Source organism: Acartia tonsa, chromosome 12 (assembly GCF_053477335.1).
Source record: "Acartia tonsa isolate MP-2025a chromosome 12, ASM5347733v1, whole genome shotgun sequence".
Taxonomy (NCBI): domain Eukaryota; kingdom Metazoa; phylum Arthropoda; class Copepoda; order Calanoida; family Acartiidae; genus Acartia; species Acartia tonsa.
In genome coordinates, this window is record NC_137271.1 from 35,491,104 (window position 1) to 35,510,368 (window position 19,265).

A 19,265-nucleotide genomic window follows, 5' to 3' on the forward strand; every position below is an offset into this window, starting at 1 on the left:
ACCTATACGTGTTTTTCAGCTGTCGTTGGGGGGCAACACATCGTAAAATTGACGACCTCTCCATTTGCCCCCCAAATATTATTTTTAATTTATTTCACTTGTTGGTTATACATTATACCTGCATTATATCGTAATCGTAACCAGTTTGCTTTGTCCAAATTAATGAATGTTTTTCTTATTTAAATAATATAAAATTTATGTTATCTCAATCTGTTTATGAAATATTATGAATAGAAATAATATTTACGACAAATACTATTTCTCTATTCTGAATCAGGGATATTAAGGGATAAGATGATAGTTTGAAAAATTAATGTTCATTTTAGCAAAATTACTTTAAAAAGTTTGAAAGGTTTGGACACTTTTATAAAACAACATTTAAGATTTAATAAGAGTACCCAATTTTTTTGATGCCGCCAAATGAAAGAACAAATTTATAAAACTTTGGGTACAGGTATAATTTTCAGTAAAATGTCTCCTCCCTCCTTGATTATAAGCACGCATAATTGTAAAAATCATGTGTAACAACTCACTTATTGCATGAAGAAGGGCTTACCAGTAAAAGTTTTCAAAATAAAATTGTAAATAATTCACCATTCACGACACTTACGCTAGAAATTTTTCAGGTTTTTTTTGTTTCATTAAAATGTAGATACAATTATGATAGTTGTAGTTAAAGTTCAGACTTGTCCAGGGACGTCCAGACTTATCCAAATGATAGAGTAGCTACGCTACTACAAAAGTAAATACTGACCTCATCACTTTTTGCCTCTTTGTGAAAGCTCTCTGCAATTTATAATCAATAATACAAATTTGTTGTATGATTAAAATTGAAGCATTGCAAAGCCATGTGACGTCGTAAAAGTAAGGGGTTATCTATATTTTTTTAGGGGTTTTATCTCCCACTTCTCCTCTCATCCCTCATTTTTATGACGTCACATGGCTAATTTTTTGAGACACTTAGTAAAGCTTCTTAAAATTCTCCCATCCCTCGAAAAAAGAATATTGGGTCTCGGCGAGAAAAAAAAAGAGTCGAACTTTAAATGCAATAATAAGGGTTTTCACCCTTCCCCCACTCTATGAAAAAAATGTTAAAAATTTTAAACTTGTCTTTGGTTCTAATTTATTTAATTCATGTTTACGTTTTTGACCCAACGAATAAAATAACATGAATATATTTAAAACTTTGGGAACCAGTGTAATTTACGTTCCAATGTCGGTGTCCTCTCCTTCCCTGATAAATGACACACAATGAAACGGATTTGACTAAAATTTACGTCTTGTTAATTAATTGTTATTGATTATATTTCCTGTATTTTTTCTAACAATTTCTTCATAATCCTGAAAATAAATATAATTATTATTGACGTTTTTTAACAAGGAGAATTGTGTCCATTCGTAGCGCAACAATAATTTTGTGTTATATATATATTATCCCTGTCAATCTGGTTTTTGGGGTTTTTGTAGTTTTGGTGGGATTAAGTTAGTATGTTGTTAGTCAGTTTGGATTTATTTTAGCTAGGTATCCCTCCCTCCCTCCCTGGTTTATTTAAATAAATAAGGAGCTAGTCCAGTAGGCCATTAGCTGATCATATGATTTAATGTGTTATCTATTGATTTTTAATTTTATTGTATTTTAGTTGTATGAATAAAAATGTGTTTTATGTTCACCTAGACTAAATATATGGATTATCTATCAGATTATCTATCTAATTTTGTGTTTGTTTTGAAAGCGTAGCTTCTCTATAATTGGTTTGTCAGGGAGAATTAAGTATAACATTAGTTATTTATTCGTAGGATAAATAATAAGCAATTATTAAAAATAAAACTATAGAAAAGAATGGTTTAGTAATGGTAATCATAGTCAATATTTCATAAAATATAATGATATTATTAGATAGCAATTTAAAGCCAATAATTTTTCATTTTAAAAATCATCAATAAACAGAAAATTTACATTCATTTATGGAAAACAGACTATCAGACAAACTAGAGCTATGTAGAAGCTGCGCTAACAAAAAGTTAGATAATAATTTTCAGTGGCGTGCGAACCGAAGGGGGCATTTGGGGCAATCGCCCCCCCCCCCCCCCTAGCGACCAAAACGCCCCCCTCTGCCCCCCCCTAGCGACCGCCCCCCCTGCCCCCCCCCTAAATGTTAAAAAATGTCCCATTTTGCCCCCCCCTGGTCAACAAAAATGCCCCTTTTTGCCCCCTACCCTACAAAAAGCAAAACTATCCCAGTTTCAAAAAAAAAGATCAAGAAATACTCCAAAAAAATTTTTTGGCGCTTCGCGCCAACCAGACAGTTAGGTTATAACCTTTTTTCACTGAACATAACAAACCAGGTTATAGGAAGTATTTTATTTTGTATAATATAAACTATAAGAAATTTTTATATAAAATATTGGGGACAAGTGTAATAAATAGCCCAAAAACCCCTCCCTCCCTGCATATTTGAAGAAAAAAAATTGCGCTTCGCGCCCTTCCAAATGGTTTCTGCTATGAAATATTGGGGACTAGTGTAATAAATAGCCCAAAAACCCCTCCCTCCCTGCATATTTGAAGAAAAAAATTTGCGCTTCGCGCCCTTCCAAATGGTTTCTGCTATGAAGTATTGGGGACTAGTGTAATAAATAGCCCAAAAACCCCTCCCTCCTTGCATATTTGAAGAAAAAAATTTGCGCTTCGCGCCCTTCCAAATGGTTTCTGCTATGAAATATTGGGGACTAGTGTAATAAATAGCCATAAAACCCCTCCCTGCATATTTAAAGAAAAATATTTGCGCTTCGCGCCTTTCCAAATGGTTTCTGCTATGAAATATTGGGGACTAGTGTAATAAATAGCCCAAAAACCCCTCCCTCCCTGCATATTTGAAGAAAAAAATTTGCGCTTCACGCCCTTCCAAATGATTTCTGCTATGAAATATTGGGGACTAGTGTATTAAATAGCCCAAAAACCCCTCCCTCCCTGCATATTTGAAGAAAAAATTTGCGCTTCGCGCCCTTCTAAATGGTTTCTGCTTTTTATCACAATGAAAGGACAAGTAATTTTTTTTATTTTTACATAGTTCATTATATCTTTGGTTTTTATGGTACGATAAATTTTTTTGTGGATTATTTTGTTTCGAGCATCCAGTATGTAATTTACTTTGACTGTCATCACACAACATACAGGAAAAAGGATTTGTGACTTTTTCTACCTAAAATATATATTTATTTCAAGAGATGCTCTTTAAATCTACTTGTCTGTATTCTTATTAATGATTTTTGTGCTTTGCTACTTAAAGATGTTGTCATCCTTGTTGTCATACAATAAAGAAATATTTAAAATCATTTTTTCATAGGTATTAGGTTAATTTTTGGTAAATTATTTCCAAAATGAGTGTTTTTATCCCCCCCCCCCCAATTTTTTTTAATGGGGTTATTCATCCTTCCTGCTGAGATTTTATAACATCCCCTTCCACCCATTAAAAATGTTTTGTGGTGGAGGGGGGGGGGGAAGGTTAATTTATCTTCTGTACTATTTTTTTGAAGATGCTTTCTAGCTCCCTTCCCTTCGGTCATTGCAGGGTGGTGAGAAGGGATGGGGGGGGGGGGGAAGATGGGGGGGGGGAAGAGGTGGGGGATATAAATGGGAAATAGGGATGGGGGAAGGGATGGGGAAGAAGGGATAAGGACTAGGAGGCCCATAATCAAGTAATCCCACCCCTTAAAACGCCCTTAATTAAAATTAGTATATATAATCAAAATGCCCCCCCCTAAAGCAAAGTGCCCCCCCGGGGCACTTTAATTTGGGGGGGGGGGGCAAAATTTTACAAAATCTTCAAAATGCCCCCCCCTAGACAAAGTGCTTCGCACGCCACTGATAATTTTATACGTAAGCTAGTTTAATTGGGTGAACTGTTAATACTACATATATGTTTGCTCTAAGAAAATTTATTTGTACTTAATTAGGATTATTGAGTTTTAATTCTTGACGCATTTATTTTGTATTTACTGTCAACGAAAATTAGAACAAAGCGCGTTTGAAAAACAAATGTTTGCTTTCTCTCAATGTACTTATCAAGCAATGACACCCTCCCACCTTTTTTTTATTCCGATCCCTTGCGGGGCTACTATTACTAAATATAACCTAACCTAACAAGACCAAAAAGAATGGATAAACAAACTAAACTCCGACCTCTTATTTTAATTTTAATTTAGAAAAGCGGGCACGGGGTTAATTTTCTTCTAGGTCATTTGAGGGAATACGCCAACAAGTGATAATAAAAATTCCTTGTGTTGCGCCTCTATCTGGGCCAATACATTCTTCTAATTTTGCAGTTTACAGTAAATAGCCTAACAAAACATTAGTATGTATTTCCAACTTGTCTAAAAGGAAGCTTAACTCGAACTTGATACCAGTGTGACTAATTATTAATGATCTTTGGTTTTAACATGGATATCAAGGAATAATAATATGGAAGATAAATTGACGAAATTGTAGGTAAAATTGTTGAATAAAACTTTGGACACTACTTGTTAAGGACTAACCAATCAAAATTCAATAAAAGTACTTTTTAAAATTTTTAAAAATTATTATTTTAAATAGTTTGGTTTAGCGTCAAATACTTTGTTAAAGTCAAACTAACAGAAATATAGATATTCGTAACACTAATTTAAAGTATTTGATCGAGTGTATGAAACACAATAGATGTCTAGACGGATTTGTGAACGGCCACTGCTTGTAATTTTCAGGTAAGCTTTGTCTTTTTAGTAAACTTTTTTTAGCCTATTTGAATATGATCCCAAAAAAATATTTTTACATCCCACAGTTATATAAAAGTCAAACTAGCAATAGAGTTTAAAAGATTACAAAATCTTCCTTATAACGTAAATTCTAATGAATGAAAAAATGTTCGGATCTACTGCAGTTCACGGTAAAATATTGCTGGTAACGAATATGGCTAAAAATCTATGAATTTTAAAGGCTGCTAGCTGCCAAACGGCTGAACGTACAGATCCTACCCGCACACCATTTTAAGCGGTATAAAAAGGTCTACAAATAATCTGGAATAGCCAAGATCCAATGTTGCACAGGGAAAGCTTCACTGAAGAAAAAACGCGTAAAATAGGCCTTTTTCGCGCATTTCTCTGCACTGCGAGATAATTATGCATTATTGATTTATGGCTATTTCAGATTATTTGTAGGCCTTATTGTGCCGCTTAAAACAGTGTGCGGGTATGAACTGGACGTTCAGCCGTTTGGCAGTTAGCAGCCTTTAAAATTCAAAGATTTTTTAGCAATATTCGTTACCAGCAATGTTTTACCGTGAACTGCAGTAGATCCAAATGTTCTAGACACGACATAAATATGCAAAACTTTACGGAACAAGGATGACAACATTAATAAAAACGAAACTTTGAAATCAAACGGTAGAAAAAAACCCGAATATGAATACTTGTACACTTACAGTGTCAAACCTTAATAAGCAGAAAATCAATTTAAAGGAAAAAACAAAATTGTTACATACTATTTGCAAAACTGCATCAATACATGTTTCTGTTAAAGGACATACTTGCAATTATAAAGATGCTTCGCTTAAAATATTATACTTGTTAGTCATATGGTTGTCAAAAAAGTTAAAATCAGGATGATGAACGTACGGACTTTCTGGAAACTACAGAGTTGCTACGCTGTCTAAATCGTATCTAACTAATACAGAAATCAGTTGAAAATTTACATGCCTCATTGCCTAGATTAACGAAGAGAGCAAACGATGTGTACGTACGGACGTACTAACACACCCTATTTATCGGAAAGCTTTGCTCATATAAATACTACTGCGTTTATTTGCTTCTGTGGAAGTTTGTAAGTCCTTGTGAAGGTAAGCTGTCAAATAACCGAGAATATATTTCCCAGGAATAAAGAAACATCAACTTAAATACTTAATTTTCCCCATTAACAATGGACTAAGCTAATTGTATCCAATTTTAGAGAGATAGGAGACAATGGGCTGTTTATTACACTAGTCCAAAAAGTTTTATAACCTTATCTTATTCATTGGCTTAACAACTTTTGCGACTTTTAATGAATTTTGATTAGTTGGTTTATTATGTTTAATTTCCAAACGTTTCAATCCCAAATGGTAATCTAAAGAAGGGGTAATTTTGTGTATCATCATTCAAATTATCAAGCATTCTCTTATCCCTTTAGATCACAGCCCCTGTAAAGATTAACTTTAGTAAAAATAGTATCCCATAGTACTTATCCTATTATTGCTAGGTCGATTTATGCAAACATCCCACAGACAACCAACCCTTCGATTGAATATCATTTCCTAGAGGTACTATCTTAGAAAGATATTATGTTGCGCCTGTTTACAAGTCAATTCATTACCCTTAATTAATTGTTAAGTTTCTGATGCCTTTACTTAAAACGCAGGGGTAGTTTTAATCACAATCAATTCTACCAAAAATCACGAAACCGAAAGTATGTGGGGTATATTTTTTTTATGTAACTGAAGAGGGGTGGGAGAGAAGGTGGGGAAAAGGGGAAAGGGGTTGTTGGGAAATTTTCCTTTATAATTGTTCGTCAGAATACCATTCCCTTTTCCCTGCTCTAACGCTGTGAAAGCCTTAAACCAATCACCTTTTAGACATTGGGTGAACTTATTTACACTTTAAGAAACAGTCTACGCTTTTTTAATGTCAGTTACTCATCATTTATCCCTGATAGAGTAGGAAAAATCCATTTGTAAAATTGGCCGCAACTTTTTTTTTTACAAAGTTTCTTCGTGTGCTAATATCAAAGGTTAAGTGGATACACACACACACACACACACACACACACACACACACACACACACACACACACACACACATATATATACACATACACATACACAAAATACATGTACAACTTTTTAATTCTTTCTTGTAAATGGACACACGGGTATGTATATTGGAAATACTTATTTTATTATTATTTTTACTAGCGGCTACACCAATAAAAGTCTCTAGGGGCACTTCATGAAATGGAAAAATTTAAAGGGGTTTAAACGTACATCCACAATTTTACTCTTGGAAAGAAAAAGGTAAATCAATTGTTTGGGGTGGGAGTATTATTCCAGAGGCGATTCTCCTGGGAGGGTGGGGTGGGGGTACTCTCCCCCCCAAAAGTTAAAAACCTATCTTGAACCTAGAAGATATCTTAAGCTAAGACATACACACAAACAAACATCTTGTTACTTTTTTATAAAGTTTTTTTTGTTCCTTTTCAAACAATCATTTGGCTACACTTTAGCTGGCAAGATATATTATAGATTTGAATTTTCATGAGGTTTGCTTTTATGTTTGTTGTTTTCTTGAAATTTTAACTTTTTTCAAACTTCTTAAAATTCATGGCTTCATGCGAAAAAAACTTTGTTTTGTTTTTTATTCCAAAAATGTTGAAAAGTAGTTCTTCAAAAACAGACACTTTTGCTCAATAAGTTAGGTTCTTGCCACTTCTTTATATCTATGTTTATTTCTTTATGTTACTTGTGGAATACCCCTAGCATCTAGGGAAGAGAGGACAGGACAGTAAAATAGCCTAATATAATACCAAGAAATAAATATTGAAATAAAAAAGTTTTACAACTTAATATTATTGCTGCGCTACCTTTGGATATAATTTTCATCGTTTCCACTTTGTATTCTATGTTTGTTAACTGTATCTAAAATGATGAAAACATACCTCAAAATAAATTCTTGGAATTTTGTGACGGAATGATCCTCTGAAGCCAGGTGGACCTGATGGATGGGGTTGCCAAAGTTCAAAAATATTTTCCACAATATTTATTAACTGTTTCAGTTTACACTGGTTTCTACTTAACTAGAAGGAAGGGATAGCACCCCATAATTAATATTTGTTGGTAAAAAAAACTTTTTAAAGACGGCATCATTTCATTGTTAGAGTGGGTATTTTTCTGTTTTGAGAAAAAAATGAGTTAAAATATTACCTAGAAATACTAAACAAATCGTTAAAGACGTTAGTGAGATCTTAAGGAACGAAAGAACGGAAGGACTGACGGACCAAAAGACATAGTTTTACTTTAATTATACAATTAAAATAAATGTGATTCTAAGATTTATAGAGCAGCTATGTTTTCCAAATATTAAGAATTTGGCAACCGTATGAAACCTGGGCCTTCAACATCTAAAAAAAACAATCATTCAATTAACAATTACACCAATTTTATATAGATTAAAAAAAAAACTGTCTGAATAAAGTATTTAAGTAGCACAACAATAACAATGGGCTCTTTAATTCATCAATTAAAAGCACATAAAGTCAATAAAAGGCAAATGTAGTCAATAATCATGAAAAAGCCACATTTCATCTAATTCTAGATAATTTATATTTTATTCATATTCATCTGTCATTGAATAATTTAGCTTCAGGATTTTTTGGAAGTACGGACACACTTTTGTTATTATGAAGCTACGCTATTCAAATTTTGATAAAATACATTAAACCTATAGACGATTGCACCAACAGACCAGCTATTGCAGACAATCAACCCTCTAATTACACGACCTTTGTCAGGAAGTCCTAATTACGCATTGTAATGAGTTTTTGATTAGAGCATTAATTTTAATGTTGCACAACTAACATAGTAGCAGTAGTAAGTAACAACTTATAACGTCTTTATCTATGACCTGGATTTAGGCCGAGATTCGAGCCCATTGCTTCCAAATGACGAGAGGATGCGCTACAGTCGTCGCGGGTAAAATAATAGAATACCTAAGCTTCTAGAAAAAGAGGCACCGCGCATTAAATTTACATCCACACCTAAAACAAAAACAAGGATGACAACATTTATGAGTAAAGAAGCAGATAAATGTAAAGGGGTTTATCAAATGAATGATAGCAGATGGACATTAGTCGAGGCAAATCCCTTAAGTCGACATCCATTATTAGGGATATCTAACAATTTATTGTATATTGTCTTAATTTTTAATTATTTAATTATATGTGTAAAAGAATGAACACCATCCTTTTAATGTCAGTTGCAGTATACTTCCCTCCAAGACAAATAACATACAGGGATCGATAAAGGCATCTACATATTTTTGGGGGAGAACACAAGAATTTGCCTGATATTTACGCCGGAAAAAAGTTCACCATTAAACTGTACTAAATCTACTCATGGATCTTTAGGGATGATGGACGGTAAATTGTTGTGCAAACCCAATTTTTATCAACTAAATTACCCCTAACTTTGATCAAAATAAATTATTGCTAGAAAGGTTTAGACAATGCCAGAATTCATCAACCACTGAATATCTAATTAAAGTTCCCTAAGTTTTAAGCCAATTAATAAGAGAACATGATAATAAGATTTGACTTTATTATTTCATGCTATTAATTTTGTGTTATTTTTAATGAAATTGATATGAATATTCTAATTAGGATACCTAATACTCCTGTAACATTTTAAATCTTTGGAAATATTTTTATTATTTTCTATGAAAGAGTTCTACAACAAATAAACAAGCTAGATCCTTTCAACTAATGCATTTGATAATAATAGGAGAATAAAGCAAGGACAATAATGTTCAAATGCAGCATTAATTTATATATTATCTAAGTACTCTAGAATTCAACTATTAACAAGTACGATTTAATATGAATTTTGAAAAGCAAGGACTGTCTTTTTTTTATGTTTCTATAATTCTTTTCAGGGCTCGGCAGCAGCGTGTCAGCCACCTGTAAGCTTCAGGGAATTAACTTTTTACAATTTTAAACAGCTGAAAGTCTAAACCTGACCCAAATATGACAATACCTTTTTAAAAGCGAAGCTTTTCTATAATTAGGGTCGGTCCGTCCGTCCGTACGTCCGTCCGTCCGAGATAGATAGCTTTTATTCGTTAATTTAGGCATGTCTGAATTGTCCTATCGATTTCAAACTTTGCATGATGATTCCTGTAGTAGTTGGGTACGATTTAGAAAGCGTAGCAACTCTATAATCATTACCAGAATGTCCGTACGTCCATTTTAAACATGTTGATTTTTCTACTTTTTTAACAACAAATTTTTATGTGATCTAGTTATCCGTTTGATCTGATTTTTTGTATATTGATTCCTAGGACAACAAAGAACAATATTATAAGCGAAGCAACTCTATAATCAAGTCCCAAAAATGTAAGTATGTCCAGAAACATTATCCTGTTTTTAAGCAGTTTTTCAACAAATTTTGATTCGACATTTATACATTTATCATGTTCCGATTTTTCAGTTCAGATACTATACAAGTGTTAATGTCCGTTTGTCCTACCGTTTCAGTGCTTCGCTTTTATGGATGTTGTCATCCTTGTTTTAAGTATACAAACGGGTTTGAATTAGAGGCTTCGGCGCGGCTGCTATGCAGAGATTCTTTTTGAGTGGACTATGAAAGGTAAAACAGTGATTCTTTTATTTATTGTTACTTTTCATCTGATTGGTTTATTTATAAATGAGAATAAAATTAGCAAGAGATAGATAGATAGATAGAAAGAAAGAAAGAGAGAGGGAGAGAGAGAGAGAGAGAGAGATAGAGAGAGAGAGAGAAAATAAAGAAAAGAGAGAGAGAGATAGAAATAAAGACATAGCAAATATTGGAGTAAAACTGTATATCCCCATCCCAAGGACCTTTTGCCGACTCTCAAATGAGTCTTTAAAACTTAACCAAGAGTGTCGATGATTTTAACACAGCAAAAAAACAATTTGCTAGCAGACGAAAAAGAACAAATAATTGAGAAGAAAAAATGTAGGCGAGTGATTTTTTAATGCAGATAAAATTGAAATCCTATTGATACATACCCACATCCTCAGGCAGCCTGTTCACTAGCTTGTTTCTGGCAACAGGACTTTCAGGTAAAAATTCACAGTGAAGGCAGTCAAAACGCCTGAAAAAGAAATGATGAATAGACTTTTAATATACTTATGGGATAAGACAATGGACGATAACTTGACGTACATCCTTGATTATGAAAAGCAAAATTAGGATCTCAAGGGAGGGAAAGTACATTACACTGGTACATAAAGTTTTATAGCCCTAGCTATTTTATTAGTTGGCTGAAAAACTTGGGTAATTCTATGGAAGTTCGATTAGTTGGCAGTGTCAAAAAAAATTCATCATTGTTAAAAGTAAAATAAAATAAAGATATTAAACTAAATATTTTTAAGCGGATAATCTTTTTTCTTTCTACAAAACTAGATACAGAAAAAAGATTTAAGTCTAGAAAAAAACTATTTTAATGAAATGTGTTTTTATATTAAATTAAATTTCAAATAACTATATTCATATTGTGTACATAATGTACGTGTTATTGTAAATGAAAAACTGGTTATAATCTTATAATTTTTCATTTTAATATCAGCAGAAAGCTTTTTTAATACAATATGATAAAAAATTATATTCAAATAACAATTATAAAATCAGCATACATACGAACATACATTATTGTAGAGTAACTGGGATACTATAAATCCTGAATCAAGAGTATAAATTCAGCAGACATACATACATACATACATTATTATTATAGAGTAGCTGTGATACTATATATAAATCCTGAATCAACTGTATAAAATCAGCAGACATACATACATACATTATTATTATAGAGTAGCTGTGATACTATATATAAATCCTGAATCAAGAGTATAAATTTAGCAGACATACATACATACATACATTATTATTATAGAGTAGCTGTGATACTATAAATCCTGAATCAAGAGTATAAATTTAGCAGACATACATACTTACATACATTATTATTATAGAGTAGCTGTGATACTATATATAAATCCTGAATCAAGAGTATAAATTCAGCAGACATACATACATACATACATTATCATTATAGAGTAGCTGTGATACTATATATAAATCCTGAATCAAGAGTATAAATTCAGCAGACATACATACATACATACATTATTATTATTATAGAGTAGCTGTGATACTATATATAAATCCTGAATCAAGAGTATAAATTCAGCAGACATACATACATACATACATTATTATTATAGAGTAGCTGTGATACTATATATAAATCCTGAATCAAGAGTATAAATTCAGCAGACATACATACATACATACATTATTATTATAGAGTAGCTGTGATACTATATATAAATCCTGAATCAACTGTATAAAATCAGCAGACATACATACATACATACATTATTATTATAGAGTAGCTGTGATACTATATATAAATCCTGAATCAACTGTATAAAATCAGCATACTGGGAACAAAAGAAATTTGATTAAGAATTACTAAGAAAATGAAAAAGAAACCTCTGTGTACATAAAAAAGATAAAATGTTTTTTATATGTATTTATAGTCTGTATTTAATAATAATATTAATAAGTACAACAATATGATCTTCTAAAAACAGCTCTATTTTAACGTGTACTTATTTGAACGTTTGGTTTAAAGCCATTTTTCTCTTGGGAGGGTGGTTTTACCATCCCTAAAAATAGTTATAAACCTTCCCGGGACCTATACTAAGCTACCCTGTTAAGGTGAACCCGATTGGTTCAGCGGTTACCAATATCCTTCTGTACAAACAAACAAACAAACAAACATCCTGTTACTTTATTATAAGGATTTTGATAGCAAAACTACTCTAAATATAATTCACTTCGTTTATCCGTCCACCCGTAAAGCTAGGTATGAAGTAAATGTGCTTTTCTTGGCTATTTAAGATAGATTGCTGTTTTTGTGTGAAGATCCGAGGCCAGATAGCAAATCATTTATGTTCATCCATCTGCCTGTTGATAAAGGCTATAAAATATATATGTAAAAAATACAACTTACCCTTTTGCTTTTATTAATTTGGACCAACATGATCCCATTTCAAAATCTGAAAATAATTTAAAATTGTATTAAGAGACATTAATGTTTTTTTTATAATGGTTGCCATCTCATTTATCAATAGACATCAAATTATTTTTCTGATTTTCAGTTTGAGAACAAGTATTATTAAACTGAGGCAAAATATTTTCTTTTACATTTTTGTTAGAAAACATTAAAAGTACACTCATTATTTTTAAAAATTTGTTAAAAATATGAGCATGTAAAAATTTCTTATCTGATTATCAATCTTTAACAATTTAAAAGCACCTTTGGCTATACAGATCAACTATATTTTAAGATTTATTTCGAGAAAGACTAAACTACATAACTTTTGTGTCACTTTTGAGAAAGACTATTCCATATGACGTAATATGACGGAAAAGAAAAAGAATAGGGGGGAAGAAAATCGAAAAAGAGATGGGAGAAAAGGAAATCGTCTTCCTCAAAAGTGACACAAAAGTAGTTTAGTCTTTCTCTTTATTTAATTTGTTCACTATACCGTATTCCTAATATAGCTTGCCTAAAAGGGAAAGGAAAAACAAAAAGGATGGAACTAACCGTTTTATATGAATATAAATTGTAGTTATTAAAATCAATAAAGAATTATTAGATATTACAAATTAGTAAATGTAAAATTTACACTGTTTAAACTATTGTAAAGCAATAGCTTTTTTCTTCAGATTGTTTAACTTCTTTGTAGATTTTCTTACACAAGTATTTTTTCTTTTATCAAACATCCATAGTTCTGTAATATTTCTACCAAAAGCTTTGATCACCTTCAGTTCAGATGTTTTATCTTTATAATACCTCAAATAAAGACACTTTAGTCTTGACATATCAACAATTGGTAGGGAAGCATTTCTAAAGTCAGTCCCTCCTAATAATAGTTTAGTAATTGTATCCTTGTTACTGATTATAAAGGATAGAGCAACATTCTCTTTGTAGTCACCTAGTAATTCTAGATGATGTAGATTTGGTATAATTACATCTCCAACATCAAAATGTCTAAATACTTCACGATGAACATAATGAGCTGGTTCATGCTCAAATTTGATTAACTCTAATATTAATGTATTAATGGTATTCTTGTTACACTTGATCAATGCTAAAGCAAATTCACCAGACATACAGCGTAATTTAAGATATTGTAGCTTTGGAAATGTGAGATTATCTAAATTTCCCATATCACGTATAAAACAAAAACGTATTGACAAATGAGTAATGCTTCCATTGTCAACTGCATCTATAAAGGAGTGCACAATGTTTATGTCAACATAATCAAGTGATAGAGATTTCAATTCAGATAGAGGAGTCAATTGAAGGACAGTATTGTTGGGTAATTTTAGATCCTTTATGCCAAGATGTTCCAGCTTGTCACCATACCTGGCCAATATTGCCTCAATGATATTTCTATTTATACTCTTATCAACGCTACGGAAAGAAATGGCTAGCCTTTGAATCTTAGTAAGTTCCAGATCAGGCTCCAACAATATTTCTGAATAGTTATTTCTATTACTCAGTGGGATACCCAATGAGATTATATTCTCCTTATATCGGTTTAACATTTCTTTCATTTTTATACAAGAAATTTCATAAGTAAATAACTGTAGGTTCAACTTAACTTCAAGTCCATTTGATCTATTCATGGTCTCTGTAAGAACTTCCAATATTTCATAATAATTATTGTCATTAATATCCTTGATTGTATAGGTTCCAAACAAAGATTTCAGTTCCTTGGATGCAGTGGTAACCACATTGAAACACCTAGAAAAAAATATGGATGAATTCTTTTAACAAAAAAAAGTTTTATTTCTGCTTTCATTTTTTAAAGTAAACATAGCTTCTTCTTATTTTATGTTATATTAGATTTAATCTTCTTTACCTTCTACCTTGTAACTTGAAAATATATAATAGGTTCTAATATATTTTAATTTAAAGTATTTAAGAAAGAGATTTCAACCTTTAGAATTTCTTTATTATTTATAATTTAATTTCAATTGGTAAAGCTTTAAAGGGAAGCTTGACAAACTTAATTTATTCAACAATATCTTGATAGGAACTTACCATTTAGAAACACACCTCATAGACTTCTTATCCTTAGTGTCACAATAACTCAAAATTTTCCAAATTATCTCTGGAGGAAATACAATCAAATTTCCAGCACCAGCCTAGAAAAATAAATAAATGAATAAAAAACAGAAATATCAATCATTTTTACGCATCTATATTTAAATAAAAAAGGTATCAAAGAAAAATATTTAACATTAGGTTACCCAGGTTTATAATGCTATAAATGGTCGTAATTGATTAAAAAAGATATGACTTGGACTTGGCAATATCATTAAAAAAAAGAAAAAAGTATATAAGTTTTATTAGATATAGAACAGGGGGTTGATCAGAATGGTTAATTACATGAGTATCATAGTAGAGTTTCTGTTTAATCCTAACCAAACTAAGAAGAAAAGGTTTTCTTCAACAAACCAAAATAAACTTTTTATGAATTTTGTTAATTTTTAACTTTATTGTCTGCTAGTATTTGTGTTACTTATAAATATGCATAGTAAGATTTGTCTGCTATGATAATAACTTTTTAATATATCTTGTAATAGACAAACAAACAAAATGAGCAAATGTTTAGTTGTCATAACAAAGAAAAGAAAGAGAGAGAATATGAAGAAAACTCAATGAAAACCATAAAACCTTTAAAATAAGGAATATTTCTTTTAGAAATTGACTGACAGCTAGATGGACAAAATTGTGTGTAGACTAGGTATATATATATTATAAGAACCTTCACTGAAAACTTCAGTTATTTATTTTAAATAGAGCCAAGAATATCTTATTTTCCCTTAAGCATTAAAGCAGTACAAACAATGGAAATAGTTCACTCCAGCTCAAAGTGAAAATATTATTATGATATTAATACCTTGTCTGCTGGTTTAGGTGTAATAGTTTTTGGATTTAAACATCCATCTCCTTCCTTGAAGGATATTTCTCTTTTTTGGAGGGTCTTGTCCCTCTTATTCTTTCTGTTTATGATTTTTTTCCATAACCACATCTTCTATCTTCTTGATTTTTCTTTCTTTTATTTCTGAGCACAGTTTAATTCAAATTATGTTCAATTAAGAAAATTAAAAATTACGAAAAGTAAAGATTGCAAATAATTTAAAAAAAAGTAAAATGACAGTTCTAAACCTATTGAGAAAAAAAAACACAAATTGTGCAGATCAACTATCTTAGATTTTTAAGAAGAGTTATATGTTTTTATAAAATATAAATCGAAGCAGTAAATTTATTTTAGCCAAAATAGTTAACTCTCTTAACATGAATTGAATAGTCTCCTTTCCTTTTCAGTATTCTTTCATTTAAAAAAACTGTGTCTATTGATGAGATTCTGGACATATTCTGAAACTCCCTGCAGTTCACTCTGGATTTCAGGTACATCAGACATATTATGTAACTGAAATAATAAATATTTGGCTTTGCAACAAAAAAAATAATTATATCATATAGATGGATTAAACTGTTAATTACTTCAATTTATTAGACAATTCTTTATGCAATATTATCCTTATACTAAAGTAACAGGATGTTTGTCTGTGTGTGTATCTGTGTGTCTGTGTGTCTGTACCGAAGGATCTCGCTAACCACTGAACCGATTGGGTTCTCCTTAACAGGGTAGATTGTCATATGTCCCAGGAAGGTTTTTAACTATTTTGGGGGAGGGTACCACCACCCTCCCAAGAGAAATCACAATAAAATCGAAAAATATTGAAATATTTCTGCCGCATAGTGTCGCTAGCGTAGTCTCGCTAGCTTAGTCGCGCTGCGTAGACTCATGAATTTAACAATTGATAACATAGACAAGTCATTTCTCAAATTAGATATTTAAAATAAAATAAAAAAAACATTTTAAGGCCACTAGAGGCCTATAGGGGCGTAGCCGCTAGTAATTTATAATTCAATTGGTGGCCAAGGTAATTTTTGAATTGATTTCACATTCCTTACATAGCAGTTGAAACCATTGTAACCTTGTTGTTAAAGTGTCAAGACTAAAGCAAAAATCCTCTTGACCACTAGATGATAAATTTAAATTTTTATCCAATGTTACTGGTTTCCTAACCATTCAATATGTTAACTATGGTTCTCTAGATTTGGTATCTAATGTGAAACAAACAAGACTATTGATTTTAAAACAGGATTTTGGCTAATATTTTACCAGTAAAATCTAAGGGCTCTACTGCAAGTAAACATTGTTGTTATGGCATTATAAATGACTCGTAAAAAAGGCAATATGCAAAGCTACTAGTTTACTAATACACTTTATTAAATATGAAATTTTAGTAACCGAAAAGTTTAAAACGACCAGTTTCCTTTTTAAGAGGATTTCCATGTATATAATTCTTCAAAAGTTAGAAATATGTATATCATATAACTGCAGCAGAGATATTACTTTCAACAAGGATGGCAACATACATAATTGTAAACCTACACAAATTAAATAATAAGGGGAAAAACATTATGGTGTAACAAAGCATTAATAGCATTATGTTTAATCGTCCTAGGAATCAATATTTTAAAAATATGTAAATACGATTTTATATCAAATGTATAGGAAATGTGTCAAACCTCCTAATGTGACATATCTTATGTAAAACCTTCTAAAAGTTTTAATTTTTAAATCTTCCAAAATTAAACAAAAAATCTTCCAAACATTAGGACGTTTGTCGGTGTACCAACTTATAATCAAAACATAATTATGCTTAAAATGGTCATACTATCTTTCTGGTAATGATTCAAAGATGCTTTGCTTACTAAATTAAACATAACAGTTTTGGGAATCACCATACCAACTTTGCAATCGATAGAACAATTTAAACATTTTTAGATTAATTTAAAAAGGACAGATAGACTGGCCATAAATTTAGAGAGCTTTGCTTTGAATTAAAGACCGATGAAGGAAAACGGTACTTACTTTTCCATGTCATAATAAATTAAATTGTCTTTGCTTTTATCTGTTTGAATTTGAGTAAGTTTGACTTCATCAAGGTATTTGATGTTAACAAAAAAAATGTTTGACCTAACCAACCTAAACCAATCAGTGCATGCCAATTGCTGTAAAAAAATCCTTCTGATTCGGCCTTGTTTTTATGAGTGTTTTGATCCTTGTTGAAAGCAAGGCTTTTCTATAATTATGGTTGGTCTGTCCGTGCGTAACGGATAGCACTTTTATTGAATTTGGGCATGTTAAAATTGTCCCATTGATTATTGATTTCTTAGAAACTCTACAATAACTTTACCGGAAAGTCCGTACGTCCATTTGATAAATCCTGTTTCTTTTAACTTTTGATAACTATTTTTTTTTTGATAATTATCCTATTATCCTATTTTGTAATACTGTTTCTTAAAACAAAGCAATTTATTTTGAGCGCAGAATCTCTATAATCAAGTCCTAAAAATGAAAGTATGTCCTTTTAATATATAATATATTTGCGCAATTTTGCAACAAATTTATTACAATTTGGTTTAGATTTAATTGTTCTGCTTATTAAGTACTGACACTCTACAAGAGTTGTTGTTCGTTTGTCCTTCCTTCTAATTTTGGAGCTTCGCCTTTATGAATGTTGTCATCCTTGTTAATTAAGGATTTACTGTACATTGTACATATATAATAGACTTGATAGGTAATCTCTATTGAAATCCGATAATCTGGATCGTGTATGTAATACAACTGTTTTTCATTTTTAGACTTTGTCTGTCCGTCAGTCAGTCTGTAATGGAACGTGGTAAATTTGTCTAAGCTGCTATTTTAAATATTTAGATAGCTGAAATTTGTGTTTAAAGACTCTTTATGCTACAATAGACATATATACTTATGTCTTCAAAAAGGTCTCGGGATATTCTATGGTTTATCGCATTTGTTTGTTTGACCATCCGTGACTTTTTTGCGCTTCTTCAACGTTAAAAAAATTCTAATATGGCGCGAATTTTCAATTAATGCACTTTCTTTGCAATATACCTGACCTTTTGTATAATCTCTAAACAGTATAGTGGTCTAATAGTTCCTGTGCTAATAATGGTATTGATCATAGGCATTAGTTGGTTTTAACACCCCCCTAAAAATTGAAGTTAGGAAGGCTTTACATAAAATTCTGACATGAATCTTAAATTGCAGTTGAGTAAAAAAGCGATAAAAAGAATTCCAAACTGACGGACCCTATTACCTAAGTAATCATATTGTAGCTACTTATTATAAAATCGTCCTCTAAATGTAATGTTATGATAATGGATTGATTAATTTGGTTGACAGATAAACATGGTTTTACACTAAATATAATGTATGTAAAATACCCCGTCCCGTTTTAGACCAATTTTGTTAAAATTTT

At 31.3% G+C, this 19,265-nt stretch overlaps 2 protein-coding genes and 1 long non-coding RNA gene across 3 annotated transcripts in view; all 3 read right to left on the reverse strand.

The window, feature by feature from the left end:
• Positions 1-789, reverse strand: part of LOC145333325 (uncharacterized) — a 36,763-nt gene extending 35,974 nt beyond the window's left edge. Inside the window, exon 1 of the mRNA XM_080178447.1 lies at positions 755-789. The gene's annotated coding sequence lies outside the window, so the exon portion shown is untranslated. The remainder of the gene's footprint in view (positions 1-754) is intronic.
• Positions 790-1,287: 498 nt separating this feature from the next.
• On the reverse strand, positions 1,288-12,882 carry LOC145333326 (uncharacterized). The gene is made up of 6 exons (XR_013884484.1): positions 12,841-12,882; positions 10,826-10,911; positions 8,768-8,815; positions 8,165-8,179; positions 7,718-7,773; positions 1,288-1,341 (listed from the first exon to the last, which is right to left on the reverse strand). It is a non-coding gene; the product is annotated as an uncharacterized LOC145333326 (long non-coding RNA).
• A 321-nt stretch (positions 12,883-13,203) lies between these two features.
• LOC145333881 (uncharacterized) lies at positions 13,204-16,341 on the reverse strand. The gene is made up of 3 exons (XM_080179139.1): positions 15,806-16,341; positions 14,944-15,047; positions 13,204-14,643 (listed from the first exon to the last, which is right to left on the reverse strand). Exons 1-3 carry the CDS (start codon positions 15,935-15,937, stop codon positions 13,530-13,532), a joined length of 1,350 nt encoding a protein of 449 aa, XP_080035265.1. The 5' UTR covers positions 15,938-16,341; the 3' UTR covers positions 13,204-13,529.
• Between the last annotated feature and the right edge of the window lie 2,924 nt (positions 16,342-19,265).

What these genes read in the sequence shown, in the direction of transcription:
- LOC145333881 (XM_080179139.1), bottom strand. Translation starts at nt 15,937, where the DNA reads ATGTGGTTATGGAAAAAAATCATAAACAGAAAGAATAAGAGGGACAAG. An exon ending in CACCTAAACCAGCAGACAAG is followed by an intron (nt 15,048 to 15,805) that starts GTATTAATATCA and finishes TTATTTTTCTAG; the next exon opens with GCTGGTGCTGGAAATTTGAT. An exon ending in ATGAGGTGTGTTTCTAAATG is followed by an intron (nt 14,644 to 14,943) that starts GTAAGTTCCTAT and finishes ATTTTTTTCTAG; the next exon opens with GTGTTTCAATGTGGTTACCA.